This window comes from Pseudophryne corroboree, chromosome 5 (genome assembly GCF_028390025.1).
Source record: "Pseudophryne corroboree isolate aPseCor3 chromosome 5, aPseCor3.hap2, whole genome shotgun sequence".
Classification (NCBI taxonomy): domain Eukaryota; kingdom Metazoa; phylum Chordata; class Amphibia; order Anura; family Myobatrachidae; genus Pseudophryne; species Pseudophryne corroboree.
In genome coordinates this window covers 772,683,073-772,710,672 of record NC_086448.1, presented here as the reverse complement: position 1 = coordinate 772,710,672, position 27,600 = coordinate 772,683,073, and the positions used below count along the sequence as shown (strand labels likewise).

Sequence of the window (27,600 nt, the reverse complement as noted above, 5' to 3'; positions counted from 1 at the left end):
TACTCAGGTATGCAGTACTAGCACCTTTTTTAGTCTAGTTTTTTATTCTTATCACTAGTAAATAAATGGAGTCGGCAGCTGCTGGGTCACCTCCGAAGCTCCACCCCTCCCCCTCCCAGCCCCACCCTTCTTGCACTATATACTCAAACTCCGCTAGAGATATACTATACCCAACCCATCAAACCCTGTTAAACTTTGTATTTTTTAGCAAAAGGGTAGGGTTGCACCAAACTCTCCTACTCTCCCTAAACAGCCGAGGGTAGCGTTCCTGGCTTCCCCAGGAAAATGGGCAAGTCTCCCGGATGCAGCTGTGACATGCCCCCCAGCCACCCAAGGGAGGCTGATGACGCGATTTGCATTGAATTGTGTGATCTTAGCCACACCTCCTGCTGTGCAATGCCTGTAATTTTGGCATTGTATAGCGGGGGCATAGCCACAACGATGTGATCACTAATGCCATGCCCCAGACACTCCCCGCGACACCCCCATGCCCGCCTGCACCACCTTCCACTGCACCGAACTGGCTGCCCCCTCCCGGAGGGGGCACCTAGATACCATGGGTTGCACTGAACAGCAGATTCATACGGTAACATTTCAAGTAGGATTTCTAAACATTTAGCTCTTATGTCCATGTTACTCTGCTAAGACACTTTTCGGCCTCCCCTCGTGTACCCTTCCTGCACATACAGTACTCAACTCATATGTATTGCAAAACAAGTACTTCAAATAAGGACTCTCAGGCAGGTTTTCCAGTAAAACATAGTGTCTTTACTGGCATTAGACACTGGACATAGCATATACAGGCTTGGGCCTGGTCACACAGGTACATAACTGAAAATGAAAGTAAATGTCTTCGCTCTCCCCGTGCTCAATAGTCATTCTCCTGCAACGAACTGCAGCTACCATCCGCCATGCTTTTCCTGGCACAGCCAACAACCAAAGTCCCTGACACTATAAAACTGCAGCCTACTCGCTGGACTCTAACAGACATCAGTGCAATGTGCAGTGGGTGTATGGGAGTTTTAAACCCCTCTCCTGCTTCTGACTTCCTGCTGGCTCTGGGTGAGCTGGAAAACCCGAACTTCTATTATTCCACTTGGAGCTGTGTAAAAACCCGGAGTTCCAAATTACTACTGTAGGTGCAATCTTGTTTTCCTCTCTCTCGGAGGGAGCTGATTTCACAGAAATGTGGGAAATTGTGGTGAGACACAAGCCCTCTCACCACAGTAAATGCATATGCAAAGTTTCAGTTTAGTACATGCATACTAGGCAAAACTACCATGGAACATCACACACATCTTGCTGCTGTTAGAATAGCCCCTGACGTCATACAGTCAGCGTTTGCAATATATCGTGCCATCACTGTTCGGTACCTAATATATATTTATATTTTTTTATTTGCCCAGCCCTTGTCATTAGTTATCCTGGCTAAACAGCCAATTCCCTCCTCTATGTCTCATGTACATCCGTTTCAGGATTTCTGAATATTTTCTCCAGCTAACGATCTGTTAGCTGGAGAACCACGATCTGAACCACATTAGTTCATCATAGTGTTTGAGTTGAAGGTTAGGGCACTGCAGTCAATTCCTGTTACTGAGTGATGCTTGTTTTTGTCAAGATTACTTTATTTCTTTTTTTTTTCTTCTTCTGTAATTTAGTAGTTCTGTCTGAACTCAGGGGAAGATGCCAAATACACATATAACTGCATGTGAGATATGAAACAATTTATCCTTACCTATATATCATCTCAGGGATCAATGCAGATTTTTTTTTTCTAACCGTATGAATAACGTTTTGGTTTTTTTTTGTTACTGGAATATACCTATATCTGAAGAAAACATTGGTATCCAAGTAGGTTAGAAGGGACGGCTGTTAACATACTGGCTGTCAGGATCCCGGTGTTCAGGAGACCGACGCTGGAATCCCAACAGCCGGTAAAATACCGACGCCCGGAATCCCAACCACCTCCAGGTATTCCTACTCAATTGGTGGGTCCACGCCACCAACCGAGTGGGAATGTAACCTTTGGCAAGCACAGCGAGCCACCGGGCCCGAAAATGTGGCGAATGCTGCAAGCCCGTGAGAGGACTCGCTCCCGGGATTCCGTCAGACGGGATGCCGCTGTCAGTATACTGCCGGTAAAACGTATGTACAGTGTCGGACTGGGGCATGAAGGGCCCACCGGGGGGATGCAGTTATAGGGGCCCATACTTAAGGGTGTGGCCAGCCTACAAAGGGGGTGTGGCCAGCCTCCACAGAATCTTGAAATATACAATAGTTTAGTGCAGTGTAATGCAACATATCTACCATGTATAATGCAAGTGCACAGTCTGGAACCTTATCCCTAGAGGAAGGAGTGGGCACTCAGGCAGTGGGGCCTACCGGTGGTTTCCCTGGTACCCCTGTGGGCCAGTCCGACCCTGCGTATGTATACCGAAAGTGACAACCCAAAGTGCTAATACGGCTTTTCACCTGTTGTGCTTATACCTAGGTGCATAGGTTTACAGAGCATAATGGGTGCAAACACGGAACAGTGAGATTATTGCAGTGATGTAAAGGGTTGTGTCAAGCACAAATTTAGTGCTACTCTTTGCAGTGCCCTGACATCCTTGAAGTCTGGGCAAAGTCATGGGTGTATGTGTGTGTACATGGGCGGGAGATCTGTACATTGTGGCTCTGTGACCCATATACAGTGCACTGTGTAACAAACATAAGGAAAAAAAATAAATTGAAAACCAGAGTGTGTTTGGCCAAGCATGGTGGGGAGGGGAGGGGGAAGGGTAGTGGTGCCCCACTGTGAATTACGGGGCCCTCCATACATGCTAAAGTGGCCGTAACCATGCCATCTAATGGATGTGGTTGCACTTCTCTGACAGACCCGGGCCCAGGTCCTATTTCCCCTTCTACCTCCTTTGAGTGCCCCAGCATAGAGCAGATACATTTTGGGAGAAGGGACGCACTCTTTATTTTGGATGCTTCGCCCATAGTAACTAGAAGCACTGACCTGGTACTGACCAACCTGGTCCTGATGCTCTCACTGAAGTAGGGGGGCCCGCACACTCATGATCTGTCTATTGTAGCATTAACCAGCCCAGGCTCTTCAGCACTGGGATTGGACGAGCATTTGAGGAGAGAAAGGGAACATGATTTTCTTAAAAATAAAAGGTTTTTACACCATACACTTTCTGAGAACCCCCCTCCCCCCAAAAAAATAAAAAAATAAAAATAAAATAAAAAATAAATAAAAAATTGGGTTCCAATATCGGGGATCCATATCCTGTTCCAACGTGTTTCGAATTTAGAAATTAAAAAAAGAACAAAAATCCCCAAAACTCCAGAGGGTAGATTTACTAAAGATTCTAAAAATGAAAAGTGGTGCTGTTGCGCATAGCAACCAATCAGATTCATTTTCCAGGATGCAACAGATAAATAATAGACAGTGGGGCAGATGTATTAACCTGGAGAAGGCATAAGGAAGTGATAAACCAGTAAGAAATGCAAGGTGATAAATGCACCAGCCAATCAGCTCCTAACCGTTAATTTACATATTGGAGCTGATTGGCTGGTGCATTTATCACTGGTTTATCACTTCCTTATGCCTTCTCCAGGTTAATACATCTGCCCCAGTATCTGTTTGGTTGCTACGGGCAACACCACCTCTTTTCATTTTTAGAAGCTTTAGGTAATCTACCCCTAAAAGGGAATCATCTGATTTTCAAAATAATCTTTAAAAAGATCTAAATAGTGCTTCATATACTACATTTTCCAATATAAGAAATTCTCATTTTTTTCAGTTTTGATCAAAAAAAAAAAAAAAGAAAAAAAGACAGAAAAAGAAAATTGAAAAGATAAGTCTTAATTTTCCAGAAGTGAGGCTTTGGCTAGCATGAAACTTCAATTCACGAAGAGGGCGCATTAGAAAGCTGTAGATTTAAAACTTGTCCACCATGATCAAACTGGATTTACGGCGCATCATAACTCCCCAGACACCATCCTGCAGCTTATTAATTTAATAGACTCCTGTCCGTTCCGTGATGTTCTTGCCATGACAGTTTTTTCAGATAAGGCAAAAGGCTTCTGACAGCAAAGAGTGCATATATATTTCCTGTTTTCCTTCAAGCAGGGATTGCGACATGTACTCAGACTTTATTTCTGCCTTTTGTGAAAACAAGGAAAATAAACTTTGTAAATTGTTTTACCAAATATTGACACATAAGATGATTACGCTGTTCTAATAGATTATCCGCATAATGTGCACTATCGGGAGCAAAGCAAATAAGGATACAGTGAATTACTATATAATGCATAATGCAATAGCTGGGAAAAATAACCTCATCTCTGTCAACCTCTGACATCACTTGCTGAAGGTAGGCTTCCGCTATGGTGGCCACTTTGGGACATACCTTATCGGAAAGAGACAAAGATGATATAATTGCATTCTTGCCTACTCTCCCGACTCCTTCAGGAGACCTCCATTTTTTCTGGTAGTCCTCTGCACCCCTGGAAGTAGGGTGGCCAATCCCGGGATCGGATCCCGACCTAAAATTGGCCTGGATTCAATCCCGGGATTGGAGCTTCCAATCTTGGGGATTTCAAGATTGGCCAGCAATTTATGCATTGCGCGTCCTCAGGATGCTCAGAGGCTGCCCGATTCCTGCTGCTCACCATCCCCGGCTCCAGCTGGGCGCAATGAAGTCAGAAGTCACGCTGCGCAGCTGCCCGCCCAGCCGTGGACCTCACCGCCGCACTGTCCTCCCGGCCATCGGACCTCACCACTGCCGAATCTCGTAGGAAGTGTCCCACCCCCCTTCCCGTCCAGACTGCCGAATCTCATAGGAAATGTCCCACCCCCCTTCCCATCCAGACTGCCGAATCTCGTAGGAAGTGTCCCACCCCCCTTCCTGGCCAGATTGCGGTGAGTTATCTGGGCTGGTCATCACACTGAAAAGCAGCCAATCCTGGGTATCATTTTTCAATCCCGATTTCCGGGATTGAAAAAATGGCCTGGGATGGATTGGTCACCCTACTCAGAAGAATGGCACCCCTCCCACATTCCGACAACTTCCTAGTGTAGTGGGGAGAACGGGGAGATAAATATAGTGAATCCCTGGTCCCTGCATAGGGGGCGGGCCTAATGATGTGAGTCTATGACAATCGTGTCATTTTAGCCCTGCCCCTATCCAAATAAACTCCAATCACAACATTTTCCCTACGAGGGAGCATGGCCTAATGATGCTGTTAGCCCCACCCACTTGCTTCTTATCTCCGGAGAGGAAATAATCAATGTAGGTAAGTATATATAATTCCCATTTAGACTATAAGATCCATTAAATGATTTCATATTCTCTGTATATTACTGCATAATATGTTGACGCAATATATATAAACGACGCAATATATATATAAACCATAATACTAGCAATCATCCCACAATATACAGCTCATGATGAAGGCAAAAGTATACCAAAGCATCTAGATCAGAGCTTCTCAAACTTGGTCCTCAGGACCCCACACAGTACATTTTTTGCAGGTAACCCAGCAGGTGCACATGTGTATTAATTACTCACTGACACATTTTTAAAGGTCCACATGTGGAGCTCATTATTTCACTTGCGATTCTGTGAGGAGACCTGCAAAACATGCACTGTGTGGGGTCCTGAGGACCGAGTTTGAGAACCTGTGATCTAGATAATAATTGTAAACGGCTGTCCCGTCTCTTCAATGCGCAACGCCCAATGGCTCTCACTGCGAAGACGGGAACGTCTTAAGAGAGGAGCTGCAACTAGGGAGGAAGGGGGGGGGGCGGAGTTGGGGGTGACGAACTCTGGATCAGAGCTGTGACGGGTGTGTGTGTGGTTGGGATGGAGGGGTACAACCAGAGAGAGGGCGGACCCAACCAGAGAGGGAGTGGATTCAAGAGGAGGACGGAAAGACTTGACATACACCGCGTCTGTTAAACTAGGACTGTAATAAAATCGTAAACTGCTTTGTTTGTTTGGTGACATGCTACTATTCGTATGGTTTATTACAATGTATACTTTACCCCAAGCCATACTCAGTGACTCTCTGGTTATGTCCAGGAGACTCCTGAATTTCGGAGTGCTCTACCAGATTACTGGGGAGAGTAGACCAGTTTAATGGATCCATAGGCTTGATGATGCAATTTATGGTGAATAGTGTCATTATGCAATCCCCCCCCTCCCCGCCACCCCCCCTTCCTGCTTCACTCAGTGGTGCATACGGTGGAATTGAGCAGAAGGGGTCACAGTGATGCAATTAGCAGTGCCATTTTGTTTCGCTTCCCACAGGACCTCCGTTCCGTGATCATCAGGCATTATTTACTTCTAATTCTAAAATCATCATACTATTCTAAAATACGGATGTCTACCGAACATTCGGGAGAGTGGGCAATTATTCTATAAAGAAAAGCAATTGCTAAACTGATTAAAATCCGTACTTAATTATAAAAGAAAATGATGGGGATAGCACTTCCTACCAATCTGTGTATCACAGAAATTGAGTTTACGGTGTAATCTGGTAACCTCCATAATATAGAGAGGATGTAACTAATCTTTATCTGTACTGGACCATGTCCATTCTTTTACTGAGAGATTGGTGCAGTTTAGAGCATATGACCTAACGTGACAGGTTCTTGATTGATCGATCGCACCATTTGTAAAAATTTGGTGTCCAATCGGAATTGCACATCTGTTACTTGGTTGCTGCCCCCTGCTGCATTCAGTAATGGGTCAATCCTATTAGCGGTGAGTCACTGCCCAATCTCGCCCTGGACTCGCGGATTCTATATCAGCGAGTCCAGATGCACCGTAAGTGCAACTTACAGCCGCACTTACTCCCATTACAAGGGGACTCGTGGATAATAAGTTTGACCACCAAGGGCCAAACACTACTTACAGTACAATACACAAACTCAAAATAGTATTTGTATTGGTCACTTTTGGGAGCTTACTGTAAATAGTGACTGGATGGACCAATAGGACAACCAGGATCCATCTATGAACTGGAGCAAACAACCTGATGAGCTGGATGTAATGGCTTGCGAGATGGCCGATGCACCGAGACTCTGGCCGTCTCGCAAGTCATTACATCCGGCCCCATGTATGCCTTCAACTTTTACCAGTGCACTTTAACTTTAAATCTTCCCAATTATGGGGGGTCATTAATCGCTCACTAGCTACTTTTAGCAGCCGTGCAAACGCATAGTCACCGCCCACGGGGGAGTGTATTTTCGCTTTGCAAGTGTGTGAACGCTTGTGCAGCCGAGCGGGACGAAAAAGTTTTTTGCAGTTTCTGAGTAGCTCTGGACTTACTCAGCCCTTGCGATCACTTCAGTCTTTTTTGGTCCCGGAATTGACGTCAGACACCCGCCCTGCAAACGCTTGGACATGCCTGCACTTTTCCAAACACTCCCAGAAAACGGTCAGTTGACACCCATAAAATGCCCTCTTCCTGTCAATCTCCTTGCGATTGGCTGTGTGAATGGATTCTTCGTAAAACCCATCGCCCAGCAACGATTCGCTTTGTATCCATATGACGCGCAGTAGTAACCTGTTCGCTGCGCTGCGAAAAATGGCAGCGTGCGTTCAAATCGGAATGACCCCCTATGTTTCAATATTGATATGTATATTTTGCTATATTTATATATGCGGAGCATCATATCATTCAGATAAATAAAGAAATGCAAACATTTCTGAAAACTAGCTTAGAAAACAATAAAATAAGAATCCACTACAGATGTGTTCTCATACATCATTGCTGCGTTCGCGCCAAACAACCCTTGTCGGCGCACCAGGCCCCGCGAGACTCTGTTAGCGTCAGGCATCTTTTATGCTGAGAATATATCTTAGTCGCAACGCAATGAGGCTAGGACGCACCAGAATTAATTAAAATGCTGATTAATATGATATGTAGCACTTATATTGTATATTCTTAGTGCGACTGAGACTCTGAATCTGTATAGGAAGTGCCACAATGTAGCTCCACAGTTTTTTCCCAATACAAGTTCCTTTGTGCTCCGTATACAAACTCAGTTACACATAATATGCAAATGTCACATGTCAAATTAGTCAGCACAGTCTCCCAGTGCGTTCTAGCCGCATCGTGTTGTGTCTAAGACGCATTTTTTGCACAAAAAAAAGATGTCCAACGTTAGCGGAGTTGCACAGGAACTGACAGCTCACTCCCGCCAAGCATCTCACACTACGTGGCATATATATATGTATATATAGGGCGTGGCTAGACGACGTGGACGTTGTGACGTCACCCACCGGATCCAGAGCCGGTGAGAGAAGTCGTATCCGTGTTATCAGAGGAGTGCCAGTCTTGTCTTGCGCAGAGTATTGCCTTAACAGCTGGTTTTAAACCTTAATGTACAGTATGTGGATATGCACCCTTTCTTATAAAAGTGATCAGAGTATATACTGAAGTGTGTGCTCTCCGTTTCTTTACATAGTACCTTTACAACCTATCTTGGTGGCTCGGAGTTGGATTGAGCAGCACAGTGGACAGTGGCCCTCATTCCGAGTTGTTCGCTCGCAAGCTGCTTTTAGCAGCTTTGCGCACGCTAAGCCGCCGCCTACTGGGAGTGAATCTTAGCTTATCAAAATTGCGAACGAAAGATTCGCAATATTGCGAAAAGACTTCTCTGTGCAGTTTCTGAGTAGCTGGAGACTTACTCTTCCAGTGCGATCAGTTCAGTGCTTGTCGTCCCTGGTTTGACATCACAAACACACCCAGCGTTCGCCCAGACACTCCTCCGTTTCTCCAGCCACTCCCGCGTTTTTCCCAGAAACTGTAGCGTTTTTTCACACACTCCCATAAAACGGCCTGTTTCCGCCCAGAAACACCCACTTCCTGTCAATCACATTACGATCACCAGAACGAAGAAAAAACCTCGTAATGCCGTGAGTAAAATTCCTAACTGCATAGCAAATTTACTTGGCGCAGTCGCACTGCGGACATTGCGCATGCGTATTAGCGACTAATCGCTCCGTTGCGAGAAAAAAATAACGAGCGAACAACTCGGAATGACCCCCAGTATACTGACACAAACTCCGGCTGGATATAGGGGGTCATTCCGACGCGATCGCTCGCTGCAGTTTCTCGCAGCGCAGCGATCGGGTCAGAACTGCGCATGCGCCGGCGCATGCCAGCCGTCGTTGCCTAGCGATCGCCTCTGAGGCATAGGCGGTCGCCGGGTGGGAGGGGGCTGGACGGCGGTGTTAAGCCGCCGTTTAGGGGGTGCGGTCCGGCCAACGCAGGTGTGGCCGGACCGTTGGGGGGGCAGGCCGCGGCGGCTGCGTGACGTCACATGCAACCGCTGCGGGCCGGGGAGCGACGAGTAACTCCCGGCCAGCACGCTAAAGCTGCGCTGGTCGGGAGCTACTCTTGAAGTGCAAAGGCATTGCCGCTATACAATGCCTTTGCACCTCTGCGGGGGGGGGGGGGGGTGGCACTGACATGCAGGCTGGACTAGCCCTGTGCTGGGCGTCTCCCCCCCCCATGTCAGTGTGCATGCATAGCTACGATCAACTCGGAATGACCCCCATAGTGCGCCAAGGACTGATATTTTTCTTTTTGTGTATGTATATATATATATATACACACACACACAGTATATATGGTGTCTATACTGTGTGTGTGTGTGTGTGTGTGTGTGTGTGTGTGTGTGTGTGTGTGTGTGTGTGGATAGATAGATAGATAGATAGATAGATAGATAGATAGATAGATAGATAGATAGATAGATAGATAGATAGATAGATAGATGAAATACTGTTGACCATTTTTTTTTTCTAATTATGAATTAATGGTTACGTACAGACTATATACAAGAGTTGTTGGACATTTTTTAACAAATGATCAATAATTCGATAGGATTTTAGAAGCCTGGCTTCCCATCACCCCCCATTTCTGGAGCCTGCCAATTACCGTCCTTTGGCACAGGAGGCTGAGATTTCGGACGAGTGCTTTCAAGCCTGTGTCATGTCAACAGATTACTGCCACTATTCAATTTGAAACATCACCTATCTTTTTCCAACATAACCGAATTGCCTGAGACAGTTCTAATACATGTTGGTTACTGCAGCCTGGTGTTATCCTGTGGTGCTGTGCAATCAATTACTGTTATACCACCATCATTAATAATTTCCTTAATGAAAATGATTCTGTTGATCTCCGCTGTATTTTAATTATCAGAGTTAAGCATAATTACATTGCAGCTCTGAGCTGGCATGTACACTCCTTTAGGGCGCAATTTTGTTTTAACACACTGATAATGTAATTTTACATTGTGTCAGTTGTTTAGTTATTATCCAGTCGCACAATTCCGCTGTATTCCTGATAACAGATAATAACCTTAGTACCTACCATATCCTGAAGTCATTTAAAAAGCAATATTGGAATTTCTTAACTAGCTAACTTAATCGTCTTATGAATGTATAATTCCCATTGCTAAATATTTGTACCGACACCCTGTTTTAATAATGCTTCTAAACGCAGGTAACTATACATGTAATGAGAAAGGGGAGATAATTACATTCTTTGCACAAACACTTCTATTATTCAATAACAATGCCATATTTTGTTCCTGGAAATTACTGCAGAAGGTGGATATTTTATTTCATGTACAGAAATGTGTGACAAATTCTTGGATACATTAATTCCTTTTATTCAGCTGGGGTGCATTAAGGTCATTACACAATGCTACTGATCTTGTTTTAGACCAAGCAGGACCAACGTTAAAATTGAGGATGGTGGATTTAAAGGTAGGCAGCGCTACATGAAGAGAGGGAGTAACTGAAGCTATAGGGGCACTTGGTATAACGGAAAGAAAATCTACAAAAATCCAATAGATTGAGTCACTATATTTAATAATTGGATGTGTCAATAAAATAGGTAACTAAGTCAATGCTGCAATGTGGAGATGAAGATTACAATAGATAAAAGACATGAATCTTACAGGTCACAGCTTACATCGCTAATAGTCTGCATTCAGATATTTTCTAGTATCATTCAGGAATAACTCCGATCAACACTCATTTTATTGGCAAATATATTAGAGTGATTTTGGGGTAACTTTGTGGTGCTGATTACAAATATGACATTGTTTTTCTTAGAATGGCTCTGATTGAGATGTGCAAAAACGACAACACAACAAACAATGCAAACTGCTTAACTGACCCTGATAGTGGCCGATCACATATATATACGGAGGGGGATATTCTAGAATGAGAGTGAACACCTAGAATATTTGCATGTCTCGTCTTCTAGAGTGTTCCCATATACATGTATTATGGCTAAGTTCCCTATAAATTGAGGGCATCCATTGTCTGAAGAACTAGAGCCAATAAAAAAAAAAAATACTTTCATTTTTGTATTCAGCAAACCCAACATACCCTACAGTCACTCAATTATCCTTGGCAACTAAAAACTTTTTCTTTCTTTTTTTTCTGTTAGGCTGTGTAATTTTATGGTACTTTATAGCTGTATGAATTTTGCCTATTTTACCGATTTCATTGAAATGGGCATGGGGACAGGATTGGTGTTTAAAAAGTATCCAGGTTCGGGCCTGTCTGTGGAACCATAGGGGCCCTGGTATTAATCACAAGTATGGCCACACACACCTAATGACGAGGCTAAACCGATCTCTTGGTGGCCCCGTCCACACACTATGATTGGCCTGTTGTTTCGGTTTGGAGGATGGGGTGCTTCAGTGAGGGAAAGGGAATATGCACCAGATATAGAGCAAATCTGAATATATTATTATTATTATTATTATTATTCACATTTTTTTATTGGATGGAAAGAGTAGTTGTGTACAATTTAACATATACAGTAAGAGGAAATTCTAATTTAGTAAAGAGTTAGCGACAAACCCTAAGCAATATGACAAACAATAAGCCTGATCCAGGTTCGGACAATGTGATGATGGCAATGCAGTTTTCTGATGATCGGGGGGGGGGGGGGGGGGGCGGTGATGGGCTCTGTTTCACTAAATGAAGGCATCACCTCCATTCTGTGGGGGTGCCAGGACCAGGGGCTCTGTCTTCCGATAGAGATTTCCTGGACTCCGCAACGAAGCTGATGTGTCTGGTCTGTGTAATCTGAGGGTTTCTCAGATAGCCAATGATGTCGCTAGTTATGCAACCAGGATTCTGGGAGGATGCGGGGAAGCCTAGGACTGCTGCTCTGACAGCCAGGACAGCATAGCATAGCAGCTGCACAAAGTTATTCTGCTAATCAGTGTTGGGTTCTGTTAAAAGGCAGTCAGTCCTGCAATGCCCTGCCAGTTATAGTTTATACTTTGGTGTAAGATGCTGGTCCATGTCCCAGGTTCCTGTACCCAGAGCCTGTCCTGTGGATACCCTGCCTGCCTGGGGAATCCTCTGCCTATCAGGAGCCTTGTCCCACTGCCTTACCTAAACCCTAGCCTTGTGTCTGTCTAGTTAACCCCTTGTTTACTTATTATTCTATTCGCCTGGTGATCAGCCTGCAAGTGTACTCCAACTGCACTGTGATCCATACCAACACAGCCCACCATCTGCATCTGCTGAGATTTAGACCCTGACCTTCCTTTTACCATTCGTGTACAAGTCCAGTCCATACTCCTGTTCATTACTTTAGAATTCTACACTGCGTCTCTAGCAAATTGTGTAAGCCTCTACTGCTGGAAGTTTAAGACCTGGTGGCATCCTAAGTACTGGCATGTATGTCGTACGCTAAGGGAACAATGGGCAACTTATGTAGGCAGAAGACCCTTGCAGTGGCTCTACAGGTCTTACGCAATTGTGCTGGAGTTCCATAACAACCATATGTCGGCATCACTGCTGAGTCCAAGGAAGCAGCAGCAATGCTAACTTCTTTGGCACCTGACTCAGGCCCAGTGTATTGTAGTGGGGCCAATTATTCTAAACCGTCTAAACCAAATATTTGTAATAATTAACAAATGCATTTGATACCGATCAAAGAGCCACTGGGTCCTAGGCAATATTCTGGCTTGTGATACGGATTCCCTCCAGAGAATGTAGATGTTCACTACCCTTTAAGATTTAATACATGTTCATATTTTTTATTATGTATGGGTTAGTCCATTTATTAGATGTTATTATTTAACATGAATGACAGCTTCGATTAACGTGACATGTATCAGTTTTTGCATACAATTCCTGCATTTATATCAACCTGCATATTCATCTATGAAAGGTGGTTGGAGACCAGATCACGGCTGAATGTGTTATTTATGTATGTATTGTGATATAAGCTGTACCATTCTCCTCAGATGTCTTTCTCCAGAGCTGGCATTTGAAATATGTTTTAACATCACAAATCCTTTGAGCTTTCCATCCTATGATTAAAGGTGAAGGGTCACCAGAGAGAGGAGCCAGCTTCCTATACTCCTTCAGCAGCTCACCTGTTCCACGGCTTGGAAGTGAATATTTTACCATGATATGATATTTTTCTATAAAACTTTTTATTTAAATCCAGATGATAATAATATAACATTTCATAAATTAAAATAGTCAAATATAAGATACAGTATATGCAAAATTATTTAAAACTACATAACATTTGGTCCTGTATTTATTAAATATACCTAGGCTATTAAATTGTACTTCTTGCAACCATTTAATAAAATAAACTAATATTCAGCCCAGGAAGTAGCAATATCTCAGAGTAATTGCAGTGGATGTGGGTTTATGGCTATATGAGAACATTAAGGTCACGTCCGTGTCCATTTTTAGGGGGCAAACAAGGTGTGTCTTAAGGCTCGTGGTTCTGTTTTGGAAAATGTAACACTTTTGGCAACAACTGTTCTAATTTTAATGAGGGGGGATCATCCTGTTTCATAGACGAAAGTATAATATTGGTTCCCAGCCATGGCTACCAATCACGTGCTGCATTACTTGGCTCGTCACCAATCCGGTGCTGCCCTCTCTGGCATGGAATGCCTCCACCTCTTGTAGACATACACTGGGTGTGCAGTCAGAATGTCAATATTTACAATGTCGACATTCAGAATGTTGATACCAGCGTGTCGACAGTTAGATTCAAGACTACAATGTCGACATCTAACATTTATCTAGAAAATGTCAAGATGGACAAGATGCCAACATATCACATGTCGACAGTTAAAATGTCAACATTAATGTTAGGGCTAGGATTAGGATTAGGCATACCTGGAAACTGACCATTTCATGAATTTCACACGCAGTGTCTCGGCATCTTTAATATGTGTTCTCTGGAGCCCGCTGGCTGAAACTATCAATAACAGTGAACACATAAAGTACTGTATATTATTATTAAACCATCATTTGGTTGTTATATATTTTAAAAGTACTTTAATGACATAAAATAATTAACAATACATTAGAATGATTTCATTTACATATGGTCAAAAATGAATTCCATCCTATTTTTTATACAATGCTACTTTTTTTTTAAAAGAGGTCATTTATAAGGAGGATTAAATAGTTTGCTCTATAGTGTTGAGATATGTTATACAGACTATAGGCCTTGGAAGGAGGAGGCTGCAGAAAGCGTTTGAGAATATAACCGTGCTTACAGAACTGATATATAAATATGTAGCTACAGTATTCAGATAAGAATAGAACCGTGAAGCTTTAGAACTGCGTACGCACTCTTCCTTCCTTTATAAGACAGCACTGTTATTTTGTTTGTGCACAAATAAATGGTTAACTTTATCTCTATGAATAATAAGTCTGGTTATTGTAACTCAGGTCATCTAAGAGCAGAGAGCATTGAAGGAGATACACCAAGCTGTAGTATCTGAGATAAACGCAGATAGCTCTCAGCCGACAGTATTTTCTCCTTTGTGCGCATTCCCGCACAACAAATGTTATGTTTTACAGAACCTGACATACGTTATTTAAATGCAAATTGATGCTGTGTATTTATATATTTAATATTTCATTTAGCAGTTTCAAAGACTTGTGAAGGTTAAAAAGAAATCTACTTCTGAGTGTATAAAATGTAATGATTAAAAGAACAACTTGTAATTGTTTCGAGGAAGTTTTCTGAAAGTCTTTGATGTTCCGATTAATGTTTAGGATGTAAATAATTTGATATAAATGCCTGTTTGCTTAAATTCTTGGGTTTTCATTTTTTTTTTCTTTACAGCAGTCAGTAGGGTTGCCTTGGAAAAAAAGAAAGCATATTTCATCTTAGTGTGTGTATTTGGCTGGAAACCTAGAAGGAAATGTGTAAAAAATCGTAATATATTCTGTGAAATCTACAAAGAGGCAATCAAAGTCACTTTAAGGCACAACTAAGACTTGTGTTGGCTAACAATAGGCAATATTACCATAAGGGACCTGTGTGCTGTTTGCAGTGCTTGTACTATGATGTGTGTGTGCCTTAATAACTTCATTTGCTCCAATATTATTTCACATGAAAGCCAGAGCCGTTTGCAATTATTTTTTATTTTATTGTCAGTACGTATCACACAAACAAATGTATCATCCATATAACACAGTTTGACAGATAACCAAAAATAAGGAAAGATAATACTTCAGTTAGACACAAATTGCTTAAGTGATTAATATGAGGTCTCTTTCCTCTTCAACTCTACGCGTTTCGACTTTTGTGTCAATCCATCCCCCCTTGTTCGAGCAGGGCCCTCTACCCTCTGTCTTCCCTACATAATAATGTTCACTGCACACTATAATTATGTCATTATATGGAACTGTTTACTTGTTTTTGCTAGTCAGTACTGTAAAATATTTTCAGCCAAACCCTTACATATAAACGATGATAATGACGACGACGATGATGATGATGATGATGATGATAATAGTAATAATAATAATAAGACAATGGGAAAGATCGGTAATGAGATACCATACCAACCTTACCAAACACTGAACATGAATGTGTGGGTAACACAATTCTAAATGCAAAATGTATTAGCTTTCCCTTTTTTCAAATGAGTATTCACTATTTTTTTGTTATCAAATAAAGAGTATAATAAAAGCTCACTGTTATAATTTAAAATAATATAATAGTAATTTAAAGTAAGGAACTGATTAATGTTAGTGAATTAAAGTCTAACTATCCTAGCTCATGAAATACTGGAGTAGAGCTACTTTGAGGATCTCTCTATAACAAGAGATATTTGGCCTAATTCAGACCTGATCGTAGATGTGCTAAATTTAGCACATCTACAATCAGTCACACAGACATGCGGGGGGACGCCCAGCACCGGGCTACTCCGCCCCGCATATCAGGACCTACCCCCCCCGCACAAGTACAAAAGCATCGCACAGCGGCAATGCTTTTGTACTGTAGGAGTACCTCCCTGCCAGCGCAGCTCCTGCACGCTGGCAGGAGCTACTCGTCGCTACCCACATGCTGGGCACGCCTGCATTGCCCGGACCGCGCCCCCTAAATGGCGGCCAAACGCCGCCGGCCCTCCCCCTCCCGCCCAGCGACTGCCTCTTCCTGTCAATCAGGCAGAGGTGATCGCAGGGCTGTCTGGCATGCGCCGACGCACTGCGGCACATGCTCAGTTCAGACCTGATTGCTGCTGTGCGAAAACACACAGCAGCGATCAGGTCTGAATTAGGCCCAATGTCTCCATGTCAGTTTCTGTAACAGTTGATTCTCCAGCTACAAGAGGCTACAGAAGCACTGGACATGACTCAGTGAACTAATATGAGGCAAGGTTGGTTGTATGAGTTGGAGGTAGGCATGGTCATACAAGTTAGGATGATGTAGGCTTGATCCTGAGAGTTGGGAGGAGGTAAGTTTGGTTCAATAAGTCATGATACATTGACTTGGCTCTACAAGTTGGGAGAAGGTATGACTGGCTGTACAAATTTGTAGGACATACTGTAGCTTTTGTTCTACAAGACATAGCTTTGGTTCTACAAAGCAGGAGGAGTCAGGCTTGGTTTAATAAATTAGGCAGGGATTAGCTTGTTTCTATAAACTAAGAATAAGTAGGACAGGCTATATGAGTTGGGAGGAAGTAAATTAGGCTCAAAGAGTTGGGATTAAGTAGTCTTGACTCAAGTTTAGGTAGGCTTGGTTCTACATGTTAGATGGACGAACACTTGGTTCTATAAATTAGGAGGAGATACTGTAGGCTTGGTTCTGCAAGCAAAAATAAGGTAGAATTGGCTCTGTAAGTTTTGAGGAAGTATGCTTGGCTTTATTAGTTAGGAGGAGGGAGGCTTGACTTGGGAGGAGATAGGCTTAGCTCTATTAGTTGGTGAGGATGTTAATTTATTTCTACAAATTAGGGATTGGCAGGCTTGGTTCTACAAGGTGAGAGTAGGTACGCTTGACTCTACTAGTTGGGAGGAGGTATGTTTGGCTTAACAAGATAGGAGAAGGTAGGCTTGGTTCTACAAATTGGGAGGAGTAACGCTTTGTTCTACAGGTTTGTAGGAGGTAGGCTTGGCTCTATGAATTGGGATGAAGAAAGATTGATTCTACAAGTTGAGTGGAGGTAGGCTTGCTTCTATGAGATGAGAGGTAGACTTGGGCTCTCTCAGTCAGGAGGAAGGCTTGGTTCATCAGAGGCAAGTTTGGTTCCACAAGTTTGATCTATTTAGGCTTGGTTCTACACATTGGGCGGAGCTAGCTTGGCTGTAGGCAGAATCTACAGAGTGGGAAGAAGTAAGCATGGCCGTACTAGTTGGGAAAAGGTAGGCTTTGTTCTACAAGTTGGTCTATGTAGGCTTGGCTATATTATTTGAAAGGTGGTAGAATTGGTACTACATATTAGGAGGAGGAAGGCCTGGTTCTACGAGTATTATGGAAGTGATTTAAAATTAAACTTTCTTACTAGAGTTTCCATTCAAGAATAACAAAGCAAGCCAATGGTACTGTAATTACACTCCTTTGCTATTATATACCTGTCCATTAATTTAAATGGTGATCCAGGTGAGAAAATATATCTGTGTGCAAACAGTGTTAAGGGGGGTACACACGGAGAGATCCATGTTTAAAATCTAAGCAATCTGACTAGATTGCTTAGATTTTGAGCACAGATCTGCCATGTGCATGCCCCCCAGCGATAGCGCATCGCTATCGCCGGTGCTAGATTGAGCCTGCATGCAGGATCAATCTAGCGGGTCGCTCACTCCAGCGCTGTGTGAAGTCAGGGGCCCCCCGTCCCGTCCCCCTCGCTCAGCACACATTGCGCTGTGCTGGGCAGTAGGAGAGATGTGTGCTGAGCGGTCTGTGTTAAGATCGCTCAACACACATCTCTCCCGTCAGTAACCCCCTTAACTAGTAATGCTTTTATGTAATTGTGCCAGTAAGTAACTGATGTGATATTTAAATGCTGTTGGTGGGGTCAGTCACAGTACCTAAAACAGGTATTACATCCCCCATGTTACCTGGCACAAATATGTCAGCTCTTGTGAGCTATTGCCAGTCAACACAATGGTTATATTTTATTTAAGATTTCTGAAGTGAAACGTATCATTTGTAATTGTTGATTCTTTATGTGATGACGATCTTGGTATATAGCATTTGTTGTACATTATCTGTTGGGCTCCCTACCTGGATCAAAAGTTTATTGAATTTAAGAGTCCCCAAAACCAAAAATAATATATATATATATATATATATATATATATATATATATTTGAATTAATATACAGATACAGTGAACGTAATAAAATGTCAAAGATTGCAAACGAGATTTGCTTTGATGAGGCTTTGCTAATGATTGAAAAATTAAAGGTGGTAATTAATTTTCCATAATAGTCCTGCTTTTAGCAGGGCTGTCCAGAATTGTGTAGCCGAAAAGGAACAAAGCTTAGTGATTTAGGATTGGAGGATTTGAGCTTTGTCATTTGGAGGCGTGAGTTTGCCAGAGAAGTACCGGGCGGGTTTGATCCAAATCAGTAATGTTAAAAACCCGGAACTTTCTCTGTGCGGCTAACCCTGCGGCTAATTGGATTCCCCTGAATATGATTGGTTGCCATCTGTTACAGTAAAAGAAAAGTCTCTATTTTTTTTTTTTGTAGTAGTAGTAGACTTTTCATTTAATTTCGGATCTGTTTGTATCTTTATGGATATTAGACGGCCTTCCTATGAGCATTATTCTACTGTCTATCATCACCTTAGTCACAACGCATTAACTCTTTCAGCCAATTAACTGTAGAAGGGTTTCTATAGCAACATGGCATTGTGCCACTGGTAAACGTGACTGAATAGTGTTGGTACAAAATGTATGCATACTAAAATTAATGAGACAACAGTAGAATGCACTATGCCTGCTTCACATATGGAAATAATGGCACTTAGCAAGAAGGTCTGATACTACATCCTGGGCACAGGAAAAATAAAGAATGAAAATGCACACACATAGAATTGGTTTAGCAGTCAGTGTTTAGAAATTGCTTCTTGACAAGGAACATAGGAACATAGGAACATAGGGCTGCGATGGTGATCCGAGGCTGTGTCTTCAGACGCAGCACACGGCTCCTCGCTAATGCTAACACGGGGTGTCTATCTCCTACAGATGCCTCCTGCTGCATTCACATTTTAATGTGCAATTCTTTCCAAACATGAATTGGGCCCCATTGTCTGAGACAGGTGTTCAAAGTGTCCCTACACTTAGATGCTGCGTGACATAACTAAACCCCATATTACAGGGAGTTCTTTTACTAATACTATCAAAAAGTGTTAATTGTAAGGTACAGACAATCTTTGGGTCAAGTCATATTAAGAAGATAAACAGAGGTCATTTACCAAGCAGGAAAAACAGGACACAGGGCAAAGGCGCCTCCTGTGATGTCACACGAAGGAATTCTGAGACTCAGCAATTCAGATTGTTAACATTAGTTTCATATCAATCAACACTGTATGTGAGGATTCCAAATTCATACCAAATAATTTGCTAATCTAAACCTGTCACACACGCAACAAACTGGTTGCCCAACTCGGTACATTTCAGCCCAAAGGCGTAGCTACCATAGGTGCAGTCAGTGCAGCTGCTATGGGGCCCAGAGCTAAGAGGGGCCCACCTTCCTTGTCTAAGTGACGTGTTATATACATTTTTCGTGATTGGGTGGTATGTAGGGGTCCTTTCAATCTTCTTCCTTGGAGCCTGCAATATATCTAGGTATGCCCCTGGACTTGCTCATTGTAGTGTGGTATAATATGAACTGGAGGGCATTTTTGTAATTTTATAACATATGAACCGGGGCACTGTACGGGGAGCACTATATATCATAATGTTAGTTGGGGGTACTGTGTGGCATAATGTGTACTGGCAGCTCTGAAATGTGACATAGGGTGAACTTAAGCACTACTACGATTCATAAAAGAAACAAAGGCACTACTATGGGACATAACATTAAATAAGGCTCTACTATGGTTCAGAAAATTAACTATGGCACTATTATAGGGCATAAAATTAACAACTGCTGCAGAGAAGTGTCTCTCTAGAAGCATCGGGACAGGGCCCCTTCAAAATGTTGCTATGGGGCCCACAAAGTTCTGGCTACGCCCCTGTTTCAGCCACAGTTAGCTAAAAAATGCATGCATTTTACTACTGTAAATGTTGAGTGCAAAAATAGCATACGAAGAGCACCATATGTGTACCGGTCAGCAACAGCAGTAAACGTGGCCAGTAAATGCCAGGCACGTGGCACAGACACTTAGGTACCACTTAAACCCAGGTTGTAACGAAAAAACTAATTTGCTTACACCTGATAACTTCATCCTCAGCATCCACTAGTTGCACCCATTAATATGGGGTTTCCCAGGTCTATATGCAGCTAATGCTCGGTCTGCACAAGTTTCCAATTGTGTGAAAAAAACATTTTGTGATGGTGGACATATGCTACAATGTCCTTCATCTTGTCATGTGACACCAATTCAGGTGCAAGTGGGCATCAATTGCAAAGCGGCAAACTCATACACGCTAAGTCAAATGGTGTAGTACTTATTCAGTACCCGCCCATATGTAGACAGTAATTCTATGTAGACATGAGATTGTGGAGCAAGATATATAACCAAGTGAGGCCTAGTCAGTGTGCAATGCACTTACAGAAACACAGTGGACCTGCACTCACAGCCAATACAAATCAATAAAAGACGTCCTTTAACATTTACACTGTATAGCATTTATCACAAGATTCTATTCTACATTATGGATAGAGTAAAGGAGAGTGGTCATTAAATTATTTTCTTGTCATCCCAGATTAACTATAGTGGTCACTGCAACTTATTTAATGACACGTAGGGGGTCATTCTGAGTTGATCGCTAGCTGCATTTGTTCGCAGTGCAGCGTTCAGGCTAAAAAATGGCAGTTCTGCACATGCATATGCGGCGCAATGCGCACGCGCGACGTACGGGCACAACGAACGATGTAGTTTTGCACAGGGTCTAGCGATGCATTTCAGTCACACTGGTTGCCGCAGAGTAATTGACATGAAGTGGGCGTTTCTGGGTGGCAACTGACCGTTTTCAGGGAGTGTTCGGAAAAACGCAGGTGTGCCAGGGAAAACGCAGGCGTGGCTGGGCGAACGCTGGGCAGGTGTATGACGTCAAATCCGGAACTGAATAGTCTAAAGTGATCGCAAGCGCAAAAACTACACAAAATGTTTTTTGCAGGTGCTCTGCGATACAACCGTTGGCACTTCTGCTAAGCTACAATACACTCCCAGTGGGCGGCGGCATAGCGTTTGCCCGGCTGCTAAAAACTGCCAGCGAGCGAACAACTCGGAATGACCCCCATAGTTCAGTAGCGATGATATTCAGGATCTGCTCAGCTGCCTTAGCATGTTGCTACTGTATATGATAATGTAGAGCACAACTAGTCATAGACTAAGGAGCAGATTTCTGCTGGCAAAAACTCTAGCCATAGGATTCATTTCCACTTTGCCCAATTCCTACAGTGTCTCACCTACAATTGGTTCATCGCCATCAATAACCCTGGTAGTATTAATGGGGTGATTTAGAGGTGATCGCTGCAACGTCAGTGATCGCACTCTGAAGGCTTTTGTGCGCGAGCGCACTGCGCGTATGCACCCAGTGAGTCCCAGTGAGATTTTAAAAGCATCTCACTGGTGCGATCGCCTCTGCCTGATTGACAGGCAGAGGTGGTTGCAGGGCAGGATGGGGCGTGACAATGGTGTTAGGACGCCATTTGTAGGGATTTGTGTGTCCGGACCGTTGCGGGGGCGGGCCGCGGCAGCTGCGTGACTTCACATGCAGCCACTGCGATCCAGCGCAGGCTGGGAGCTACTTGGCAGATGCAAAAGCATCTCCGCCGTGCGATGCTTTCGCACCTGTGCGGGGGGAGGGCCTGACATGCGAGGCGGACTAGCCCTGTGCTGGGCGTCCCCCCTACGATCAGCTCTGAATCACCCCTTAAGTTACCTGTATTGCCGCAATACCTGCTCTCTTATAGCCATTCCAGGAGGATCATAACAGAACAAAGCCAATTATTTATTCATACTATCATTTGAGTTTTAAATTATATATTTAAAACATATAATACTATAATATTTTAAAATATTTAGTAAAATGTTAAAAATATATTTTTAACATTTTGAAAAATTTCTTTTTGAATGTATTTTGAAACATTTTTTTTTCTAAACGAAGGGTAACTGAAATGCTTTCAGATCCACAGTACATGCAAGAGCCGGCAAGCCAACCCACACATGCACATGACTACAGAGACTGGGGGTCATTCCGAGTTGTTCGCTCGCAAGCTGCTTTTAGCAGCTTTGCACACGCTAAGCCGCCGCCTACTGGGAGTGAATCTTAGCTTCTTAAAATTGCGAACGAAAGATTCGCAATATTGCGATAAGACATCTCTGTGCAGTTTCTGAGTAACTCGAGACTTACTCGGCATCTGCGATCAGTTCAGTGCTTGTCGTTCCTGGTTTGACGTCACAAACACACCCAGCGTTCGGCCAGACACTCCTCCGTTTCTCCAGCCACTCCCGCGTTTTTCCCAGAAACGGCAGCGTTTTTTCACACACACCCATAAAACGGACAGTTTCCGCCCAGAAACACCCACTTCCTGTCAATCACATTATGATGACCAGAACGAGGAAAAAACCGTGAGTAAAATTCCTAACTGCATAGCAAATTTACTTGGCGCAGTCGCAGTGCAGACATTGCGCATGCGCACTAAGCGGAAAATCGCTGCGATGCGAAGAAATTTACCGAGCGAACAACTCGGAATGACCCCCACTGGCCACAGCGGCATGTTAACTCTTACTACGCCAGGCCAGTTTGAGGAGGTGATATTGTAAGTGGTGATAAAAAAACAACAACATATTTACCAACACAGAGAAGCAGTTAATAATAAACAGACCCAGTAGCAGTTTAAAATTACAGCAGCATCAGTAACATACAGTATACAGGTAATAAATTATAGCAAACGCAAAAAACATACTTAGTAAGAGAGGTATCATGTCAACACCATGGGTAATATTCAATTGAAGTCGGATACATTCCAACATTCATTTGTCTGAATGGATCCGACCTGGGCTATTCAATGCAATCTCAATTCGACTTTAAAAAAAGTCGAATTGAGATGCGGGAGCTGAGACAGGAGAGAGCCACGGCCAGATGGGGGAGAGCAGCGCTAAAGCAGCGGGCAGCGTAGCCGGAGGATGTCACAGCCGCCGCTCATGGCAGCGCCCACCCGGCTCCAGCAAGCGAGGTCTCAATTTGTCAAATAATTTGGGGTAAGATTGAATAGGTCGGAACCCCTTCCGACCTAAAAAAGTCGAAAACTGCCATCTTTTCGACAGACGGCAGCTTTCGACTTCTATTGAATATACCCCTATGTAACAAAAAAAGTAGTTTATCTCTCATGAAGTGAATTGAACCATTAAATATATTTGAATCTATTAAACAACTATATATTGATGATAGCATCCCTACCCCCCCCCCCCCCCCCCCAAAGGAAAAAAAAAAAAAAAACACATAAAAAGCATAAGACCTATGAAAGTCCTATAGGTCTGTATGGTATCTGGTCAGAATGTTGACACCAGAAAGCGGACAGGTTTGGAATGTCAACATGGATATTAGGTCGACAAGAAAACCGTTGACATTCACAGATGTCTACAAGGTTAAAATGCAGACATGTTCATACTGTTGATATTTAGCATGTTGACACTAGAATGTCCACAGTCAGTACATGTTACGTGCTATTTTTAGGGTTAGGGTTAGATTTAGGCTAAAGATGCAAAAAACCGTGTGCTGACATTCGGGTGTTGACAAGTGTTGACTTGTGAGCATGTCGACATTATAAGCATGTTAGCATTTGTGAGTCTCAACGTACTGCTTGTCATCCCAATACTCAAGTCAACATTCTGACTGTCGACATTCAGTACCTGTCGACATCCTGGTGTTGACCTTCTGCATGCCGACTTTTCATGCTACACCCAGTCGGTAGAAGGATGGTACTGCATCAATAGTAAAGATGCCATCAGCCGGTTACCTTTGCTGTACACAATGCAGTTGTTCTTGCTGTCTTCCACCCCTTGCCAGGTCACATCCAACAACCACTTGGGCCCATCAGTCAGTATCAGCGGCACAGGAGCCTTTATTTTCTGCAGAAAACAACCAACAGGGATTACTTACTTAATAACCAAAATATTAATTGCGATTCATATTATTAAAACTTTGTCGCCAGTTGGTCAGGATCAGTCCTGCGTCATGTCCCTAGAAGAATACGAGAAGAAAGTGTGCCAGCTCTTTCACTGATCTGAATAGCTAAATTATCATTGGGGATATTTCCAAGAGATCCTTGGATCACATCTCACAGATCAGAGAGATCCCCGGTGGTTTGAAATTATAAAGAGAATACAGATGACTTTCAGAGCAGAATAACCATGTTTTCCAAGTGAACTTTAGGTACATTGTACTTTATTATCAACAAGATCTCACTATTTCCTGAAACAGACAGGAAAGAATTCAGAGAATCAGTATCCATTCCAAACCTTATCCGCTCTAACATTTATTTTCTAGTAGGAAATTATTCTGAATGAATAATGTAATTTTTCCCTCTCTATCTTAGCCGTGTGATGATGTACAGTTTTACTGCCGCTGAAATAATAATATTGTTAATGTTTCAATATGTAGTCTCAGGACTATAAAAGACACGGAGTGAATGTATTTCAAGGCCAGGGGGAGGCAAAGGATGACACCTCTTGTCCTCTGAAGTATAAAAAATATAGCACATTTTCCATATTTTTCTCCAGTGGGGATTTATTTTTCATACATAACGGTCATTCATTTTATGCCCTCTTATTAAACGATGCTGCAGTGCTGCATTGATATATTATCTTTTTTGTAGCATAAAGATTGCGCTAGCTGTTCAAGACATGCATTATATCGTCAGTTTAATTAATGCTGAAAGTATGACCTTGTTATTGTTCTATATCAAGCTTAAGGGTGTATGTACCATTGGTGGGTGGGTATCATCTCGGTGATACGGAAAACCCTGCTCCTAAGCTGTATTTTTACAGTCCCACCAACAGCTTAAGGCTGCCGGCGAAGCTTTGCAGCAATAGGCGCATACTCGGCAAAGGGGCTGCGCATCTGCAAGCGTAGGCTACTATAGAAGGATCCTGAGAATCCCTTGCCAATTTTTGGAACATTTTTAAAGAGATAATGTAGCTGATCAGCTAACCCAGGGTTGGCAACTTTCTAGCTGCCCCCTCCGGGAGAGGGCAGCCAGCTCGGCGCAGCAGGGGGGCAGGGAGGGTGGGCATGTTGGCACATAGGGGCATGGCGGGAGCGTGGCTATGTAGCAGAGAGTGCACAGGGGGCGTGGAGCTTGCAGTCGCATTGCTGTGGCTCGCTATATAGAGCCGATATTACAGGCACTGTACAGTAGGGGGCGGGGCTACGATGAGGCAATTCAGCAGGAATCGCGTCATCGAGTCCCCTTGTGCCACCCACTGGTGCTTTGCAAGCGGCCGGCTAAGAGGAGGGGGGAGGTAGTTGCGGCACTGCGGGAGACTTGCTGGGGGGGGGGGGGGGGGACCCGATTTTGGTTCCGGTATGAATGGTCGGGAGACTCCCAAAAATCGGGGGTATCCGTTCACATGGTCTACCATGTTATGGTCGACAGTCATTAGGTCGACCACTATTGGTCGACATTGACATGGTCGACATTGACACATGGTCGACACATGAAAATGGACGACACATGAAAGGTCGACACATGAAAAGGTCAACATGAGTTTTTTTACTTTTTTTGGTGTCGTTTTTTGCGTAAAGTGACTGGGAACCCCAATTAGTGCATTGCGTCTCCTCGCATGGCTCGCTTCGCTCGCCATGCTTCGGGCATGGTGCCTTCGCTCCGCTACCGCTTCGCTCGGCACAGATTACCGTTCCAATCGTAGTCCACGTGGATCGTAAAGTATGGAAAAGTTCCCCAAAAGAAAAAAAAGTTAAAAAACTCATGTCGACACATCCTTTCATGTGTCGACCATGTGTCCATGTCAACCATGTCAATGTCGACCAATAGTGGTCGACCTAATGACTGTCGACCATAACATGGTCGACCATGTGAACGGATACCCCCGATTTTTGGGAGTCTCCCGGCCATTCTTGGAGGGTAGGCAAGTATGGGCTAACACCATCTCAAGATGATGAATTGGTAAATCACATAAAAAATATAGCAGCTGAGAAAATCTGTGCTACTTACAGTAACTAAATGTAGGACATACTATATCTCTGATGTCTCCTGTGTTCAACTTTTGATAAATACCAGTGAAACTGAAATCGTGCCAAAACTGCAGTTTTAACATAATTTTCAAGGTTCTCATTATCATAAGAATTTATTTTGAAACCTGGTAAGAGTGTTTGACTACTTTTCAAATCCGTTTAGATCACCGTGACAAGCAAGATTAGATTCCTATTGGACAAGAAACTATGGGGCAGATGCATTAACCTGGAGAAGGCATAAGGAAGTGATAAACCAGTGATATGTGCAAGGTGATAAAGGCACCAGCCAATCAGATCCTAACTGTTCATTTACATATTGGAGCTGATTGGCTAGTGCGTTATCACCTTGCACATCTCACTGGTTTATCACTTCCTTATGCCTTTTCCAGGTTAATACATCTGCCCCCCTGTACCTAACAATCTCATAAAACTACACTACCCAGAATTCATCTGTGTTGTGCACATTTATGAAGAATCTATTTCTGGTTAATTTTTTTTAGTAGTCTGTAACTCTCCAGCTGTTCTTTGTGTAGTGTCCACATCATTGCCATTTCCTTTACACGGAATTACCAAGAAATGTGTCAAAAACCAGATTTAGATTTTTTCTTACAAAATAACATTGTTGAGGGTTGCATTGAACAGCAGATTATAAATTTGTCTATTTAAGGAAGACTTATCAGTAGACTAATATTTCTCTAGTTTCCAAATAGCACAGCTGATGAAGACAATTGCTTGCACAACGGTAGTACACTATGGAAGCCAAACCTACACTACTGAGCTCAGATACCATACAGTGCAACATTTTTATAGACACAGGAGTAGCAACCACAAATTAATCACTGAATGATCTGAGAGCAACGGGTATTTCATATGTTCTGTCTATTGCTTTTCCTAACCTG

The 27,600-nt window shown here is 43.1% G+C and overlaps 1 protein-coding gene across 1 annotated transcript in view; it reads right to left on the bottom strand.

Moving 5' to 3' along the window:
• Positions 1-27,600, bottom strand: part of ZFPM2 (zinc finger protein, FOG family member 2) — a 540,421-nt gene that overhangs the window by 177,542 nt on the left and 335,279 nt on the right. The window contains exon 5 of the mRNA XM_063924309.1: positions 24,465-24,576. Coding sequence (XP_063780379.1) covers positions 24,465-24,576 — 112 coding nt within the window. The remainder of the gene's footprint in view (positions 1-24,464; positions 24,577-27,600) is intronic.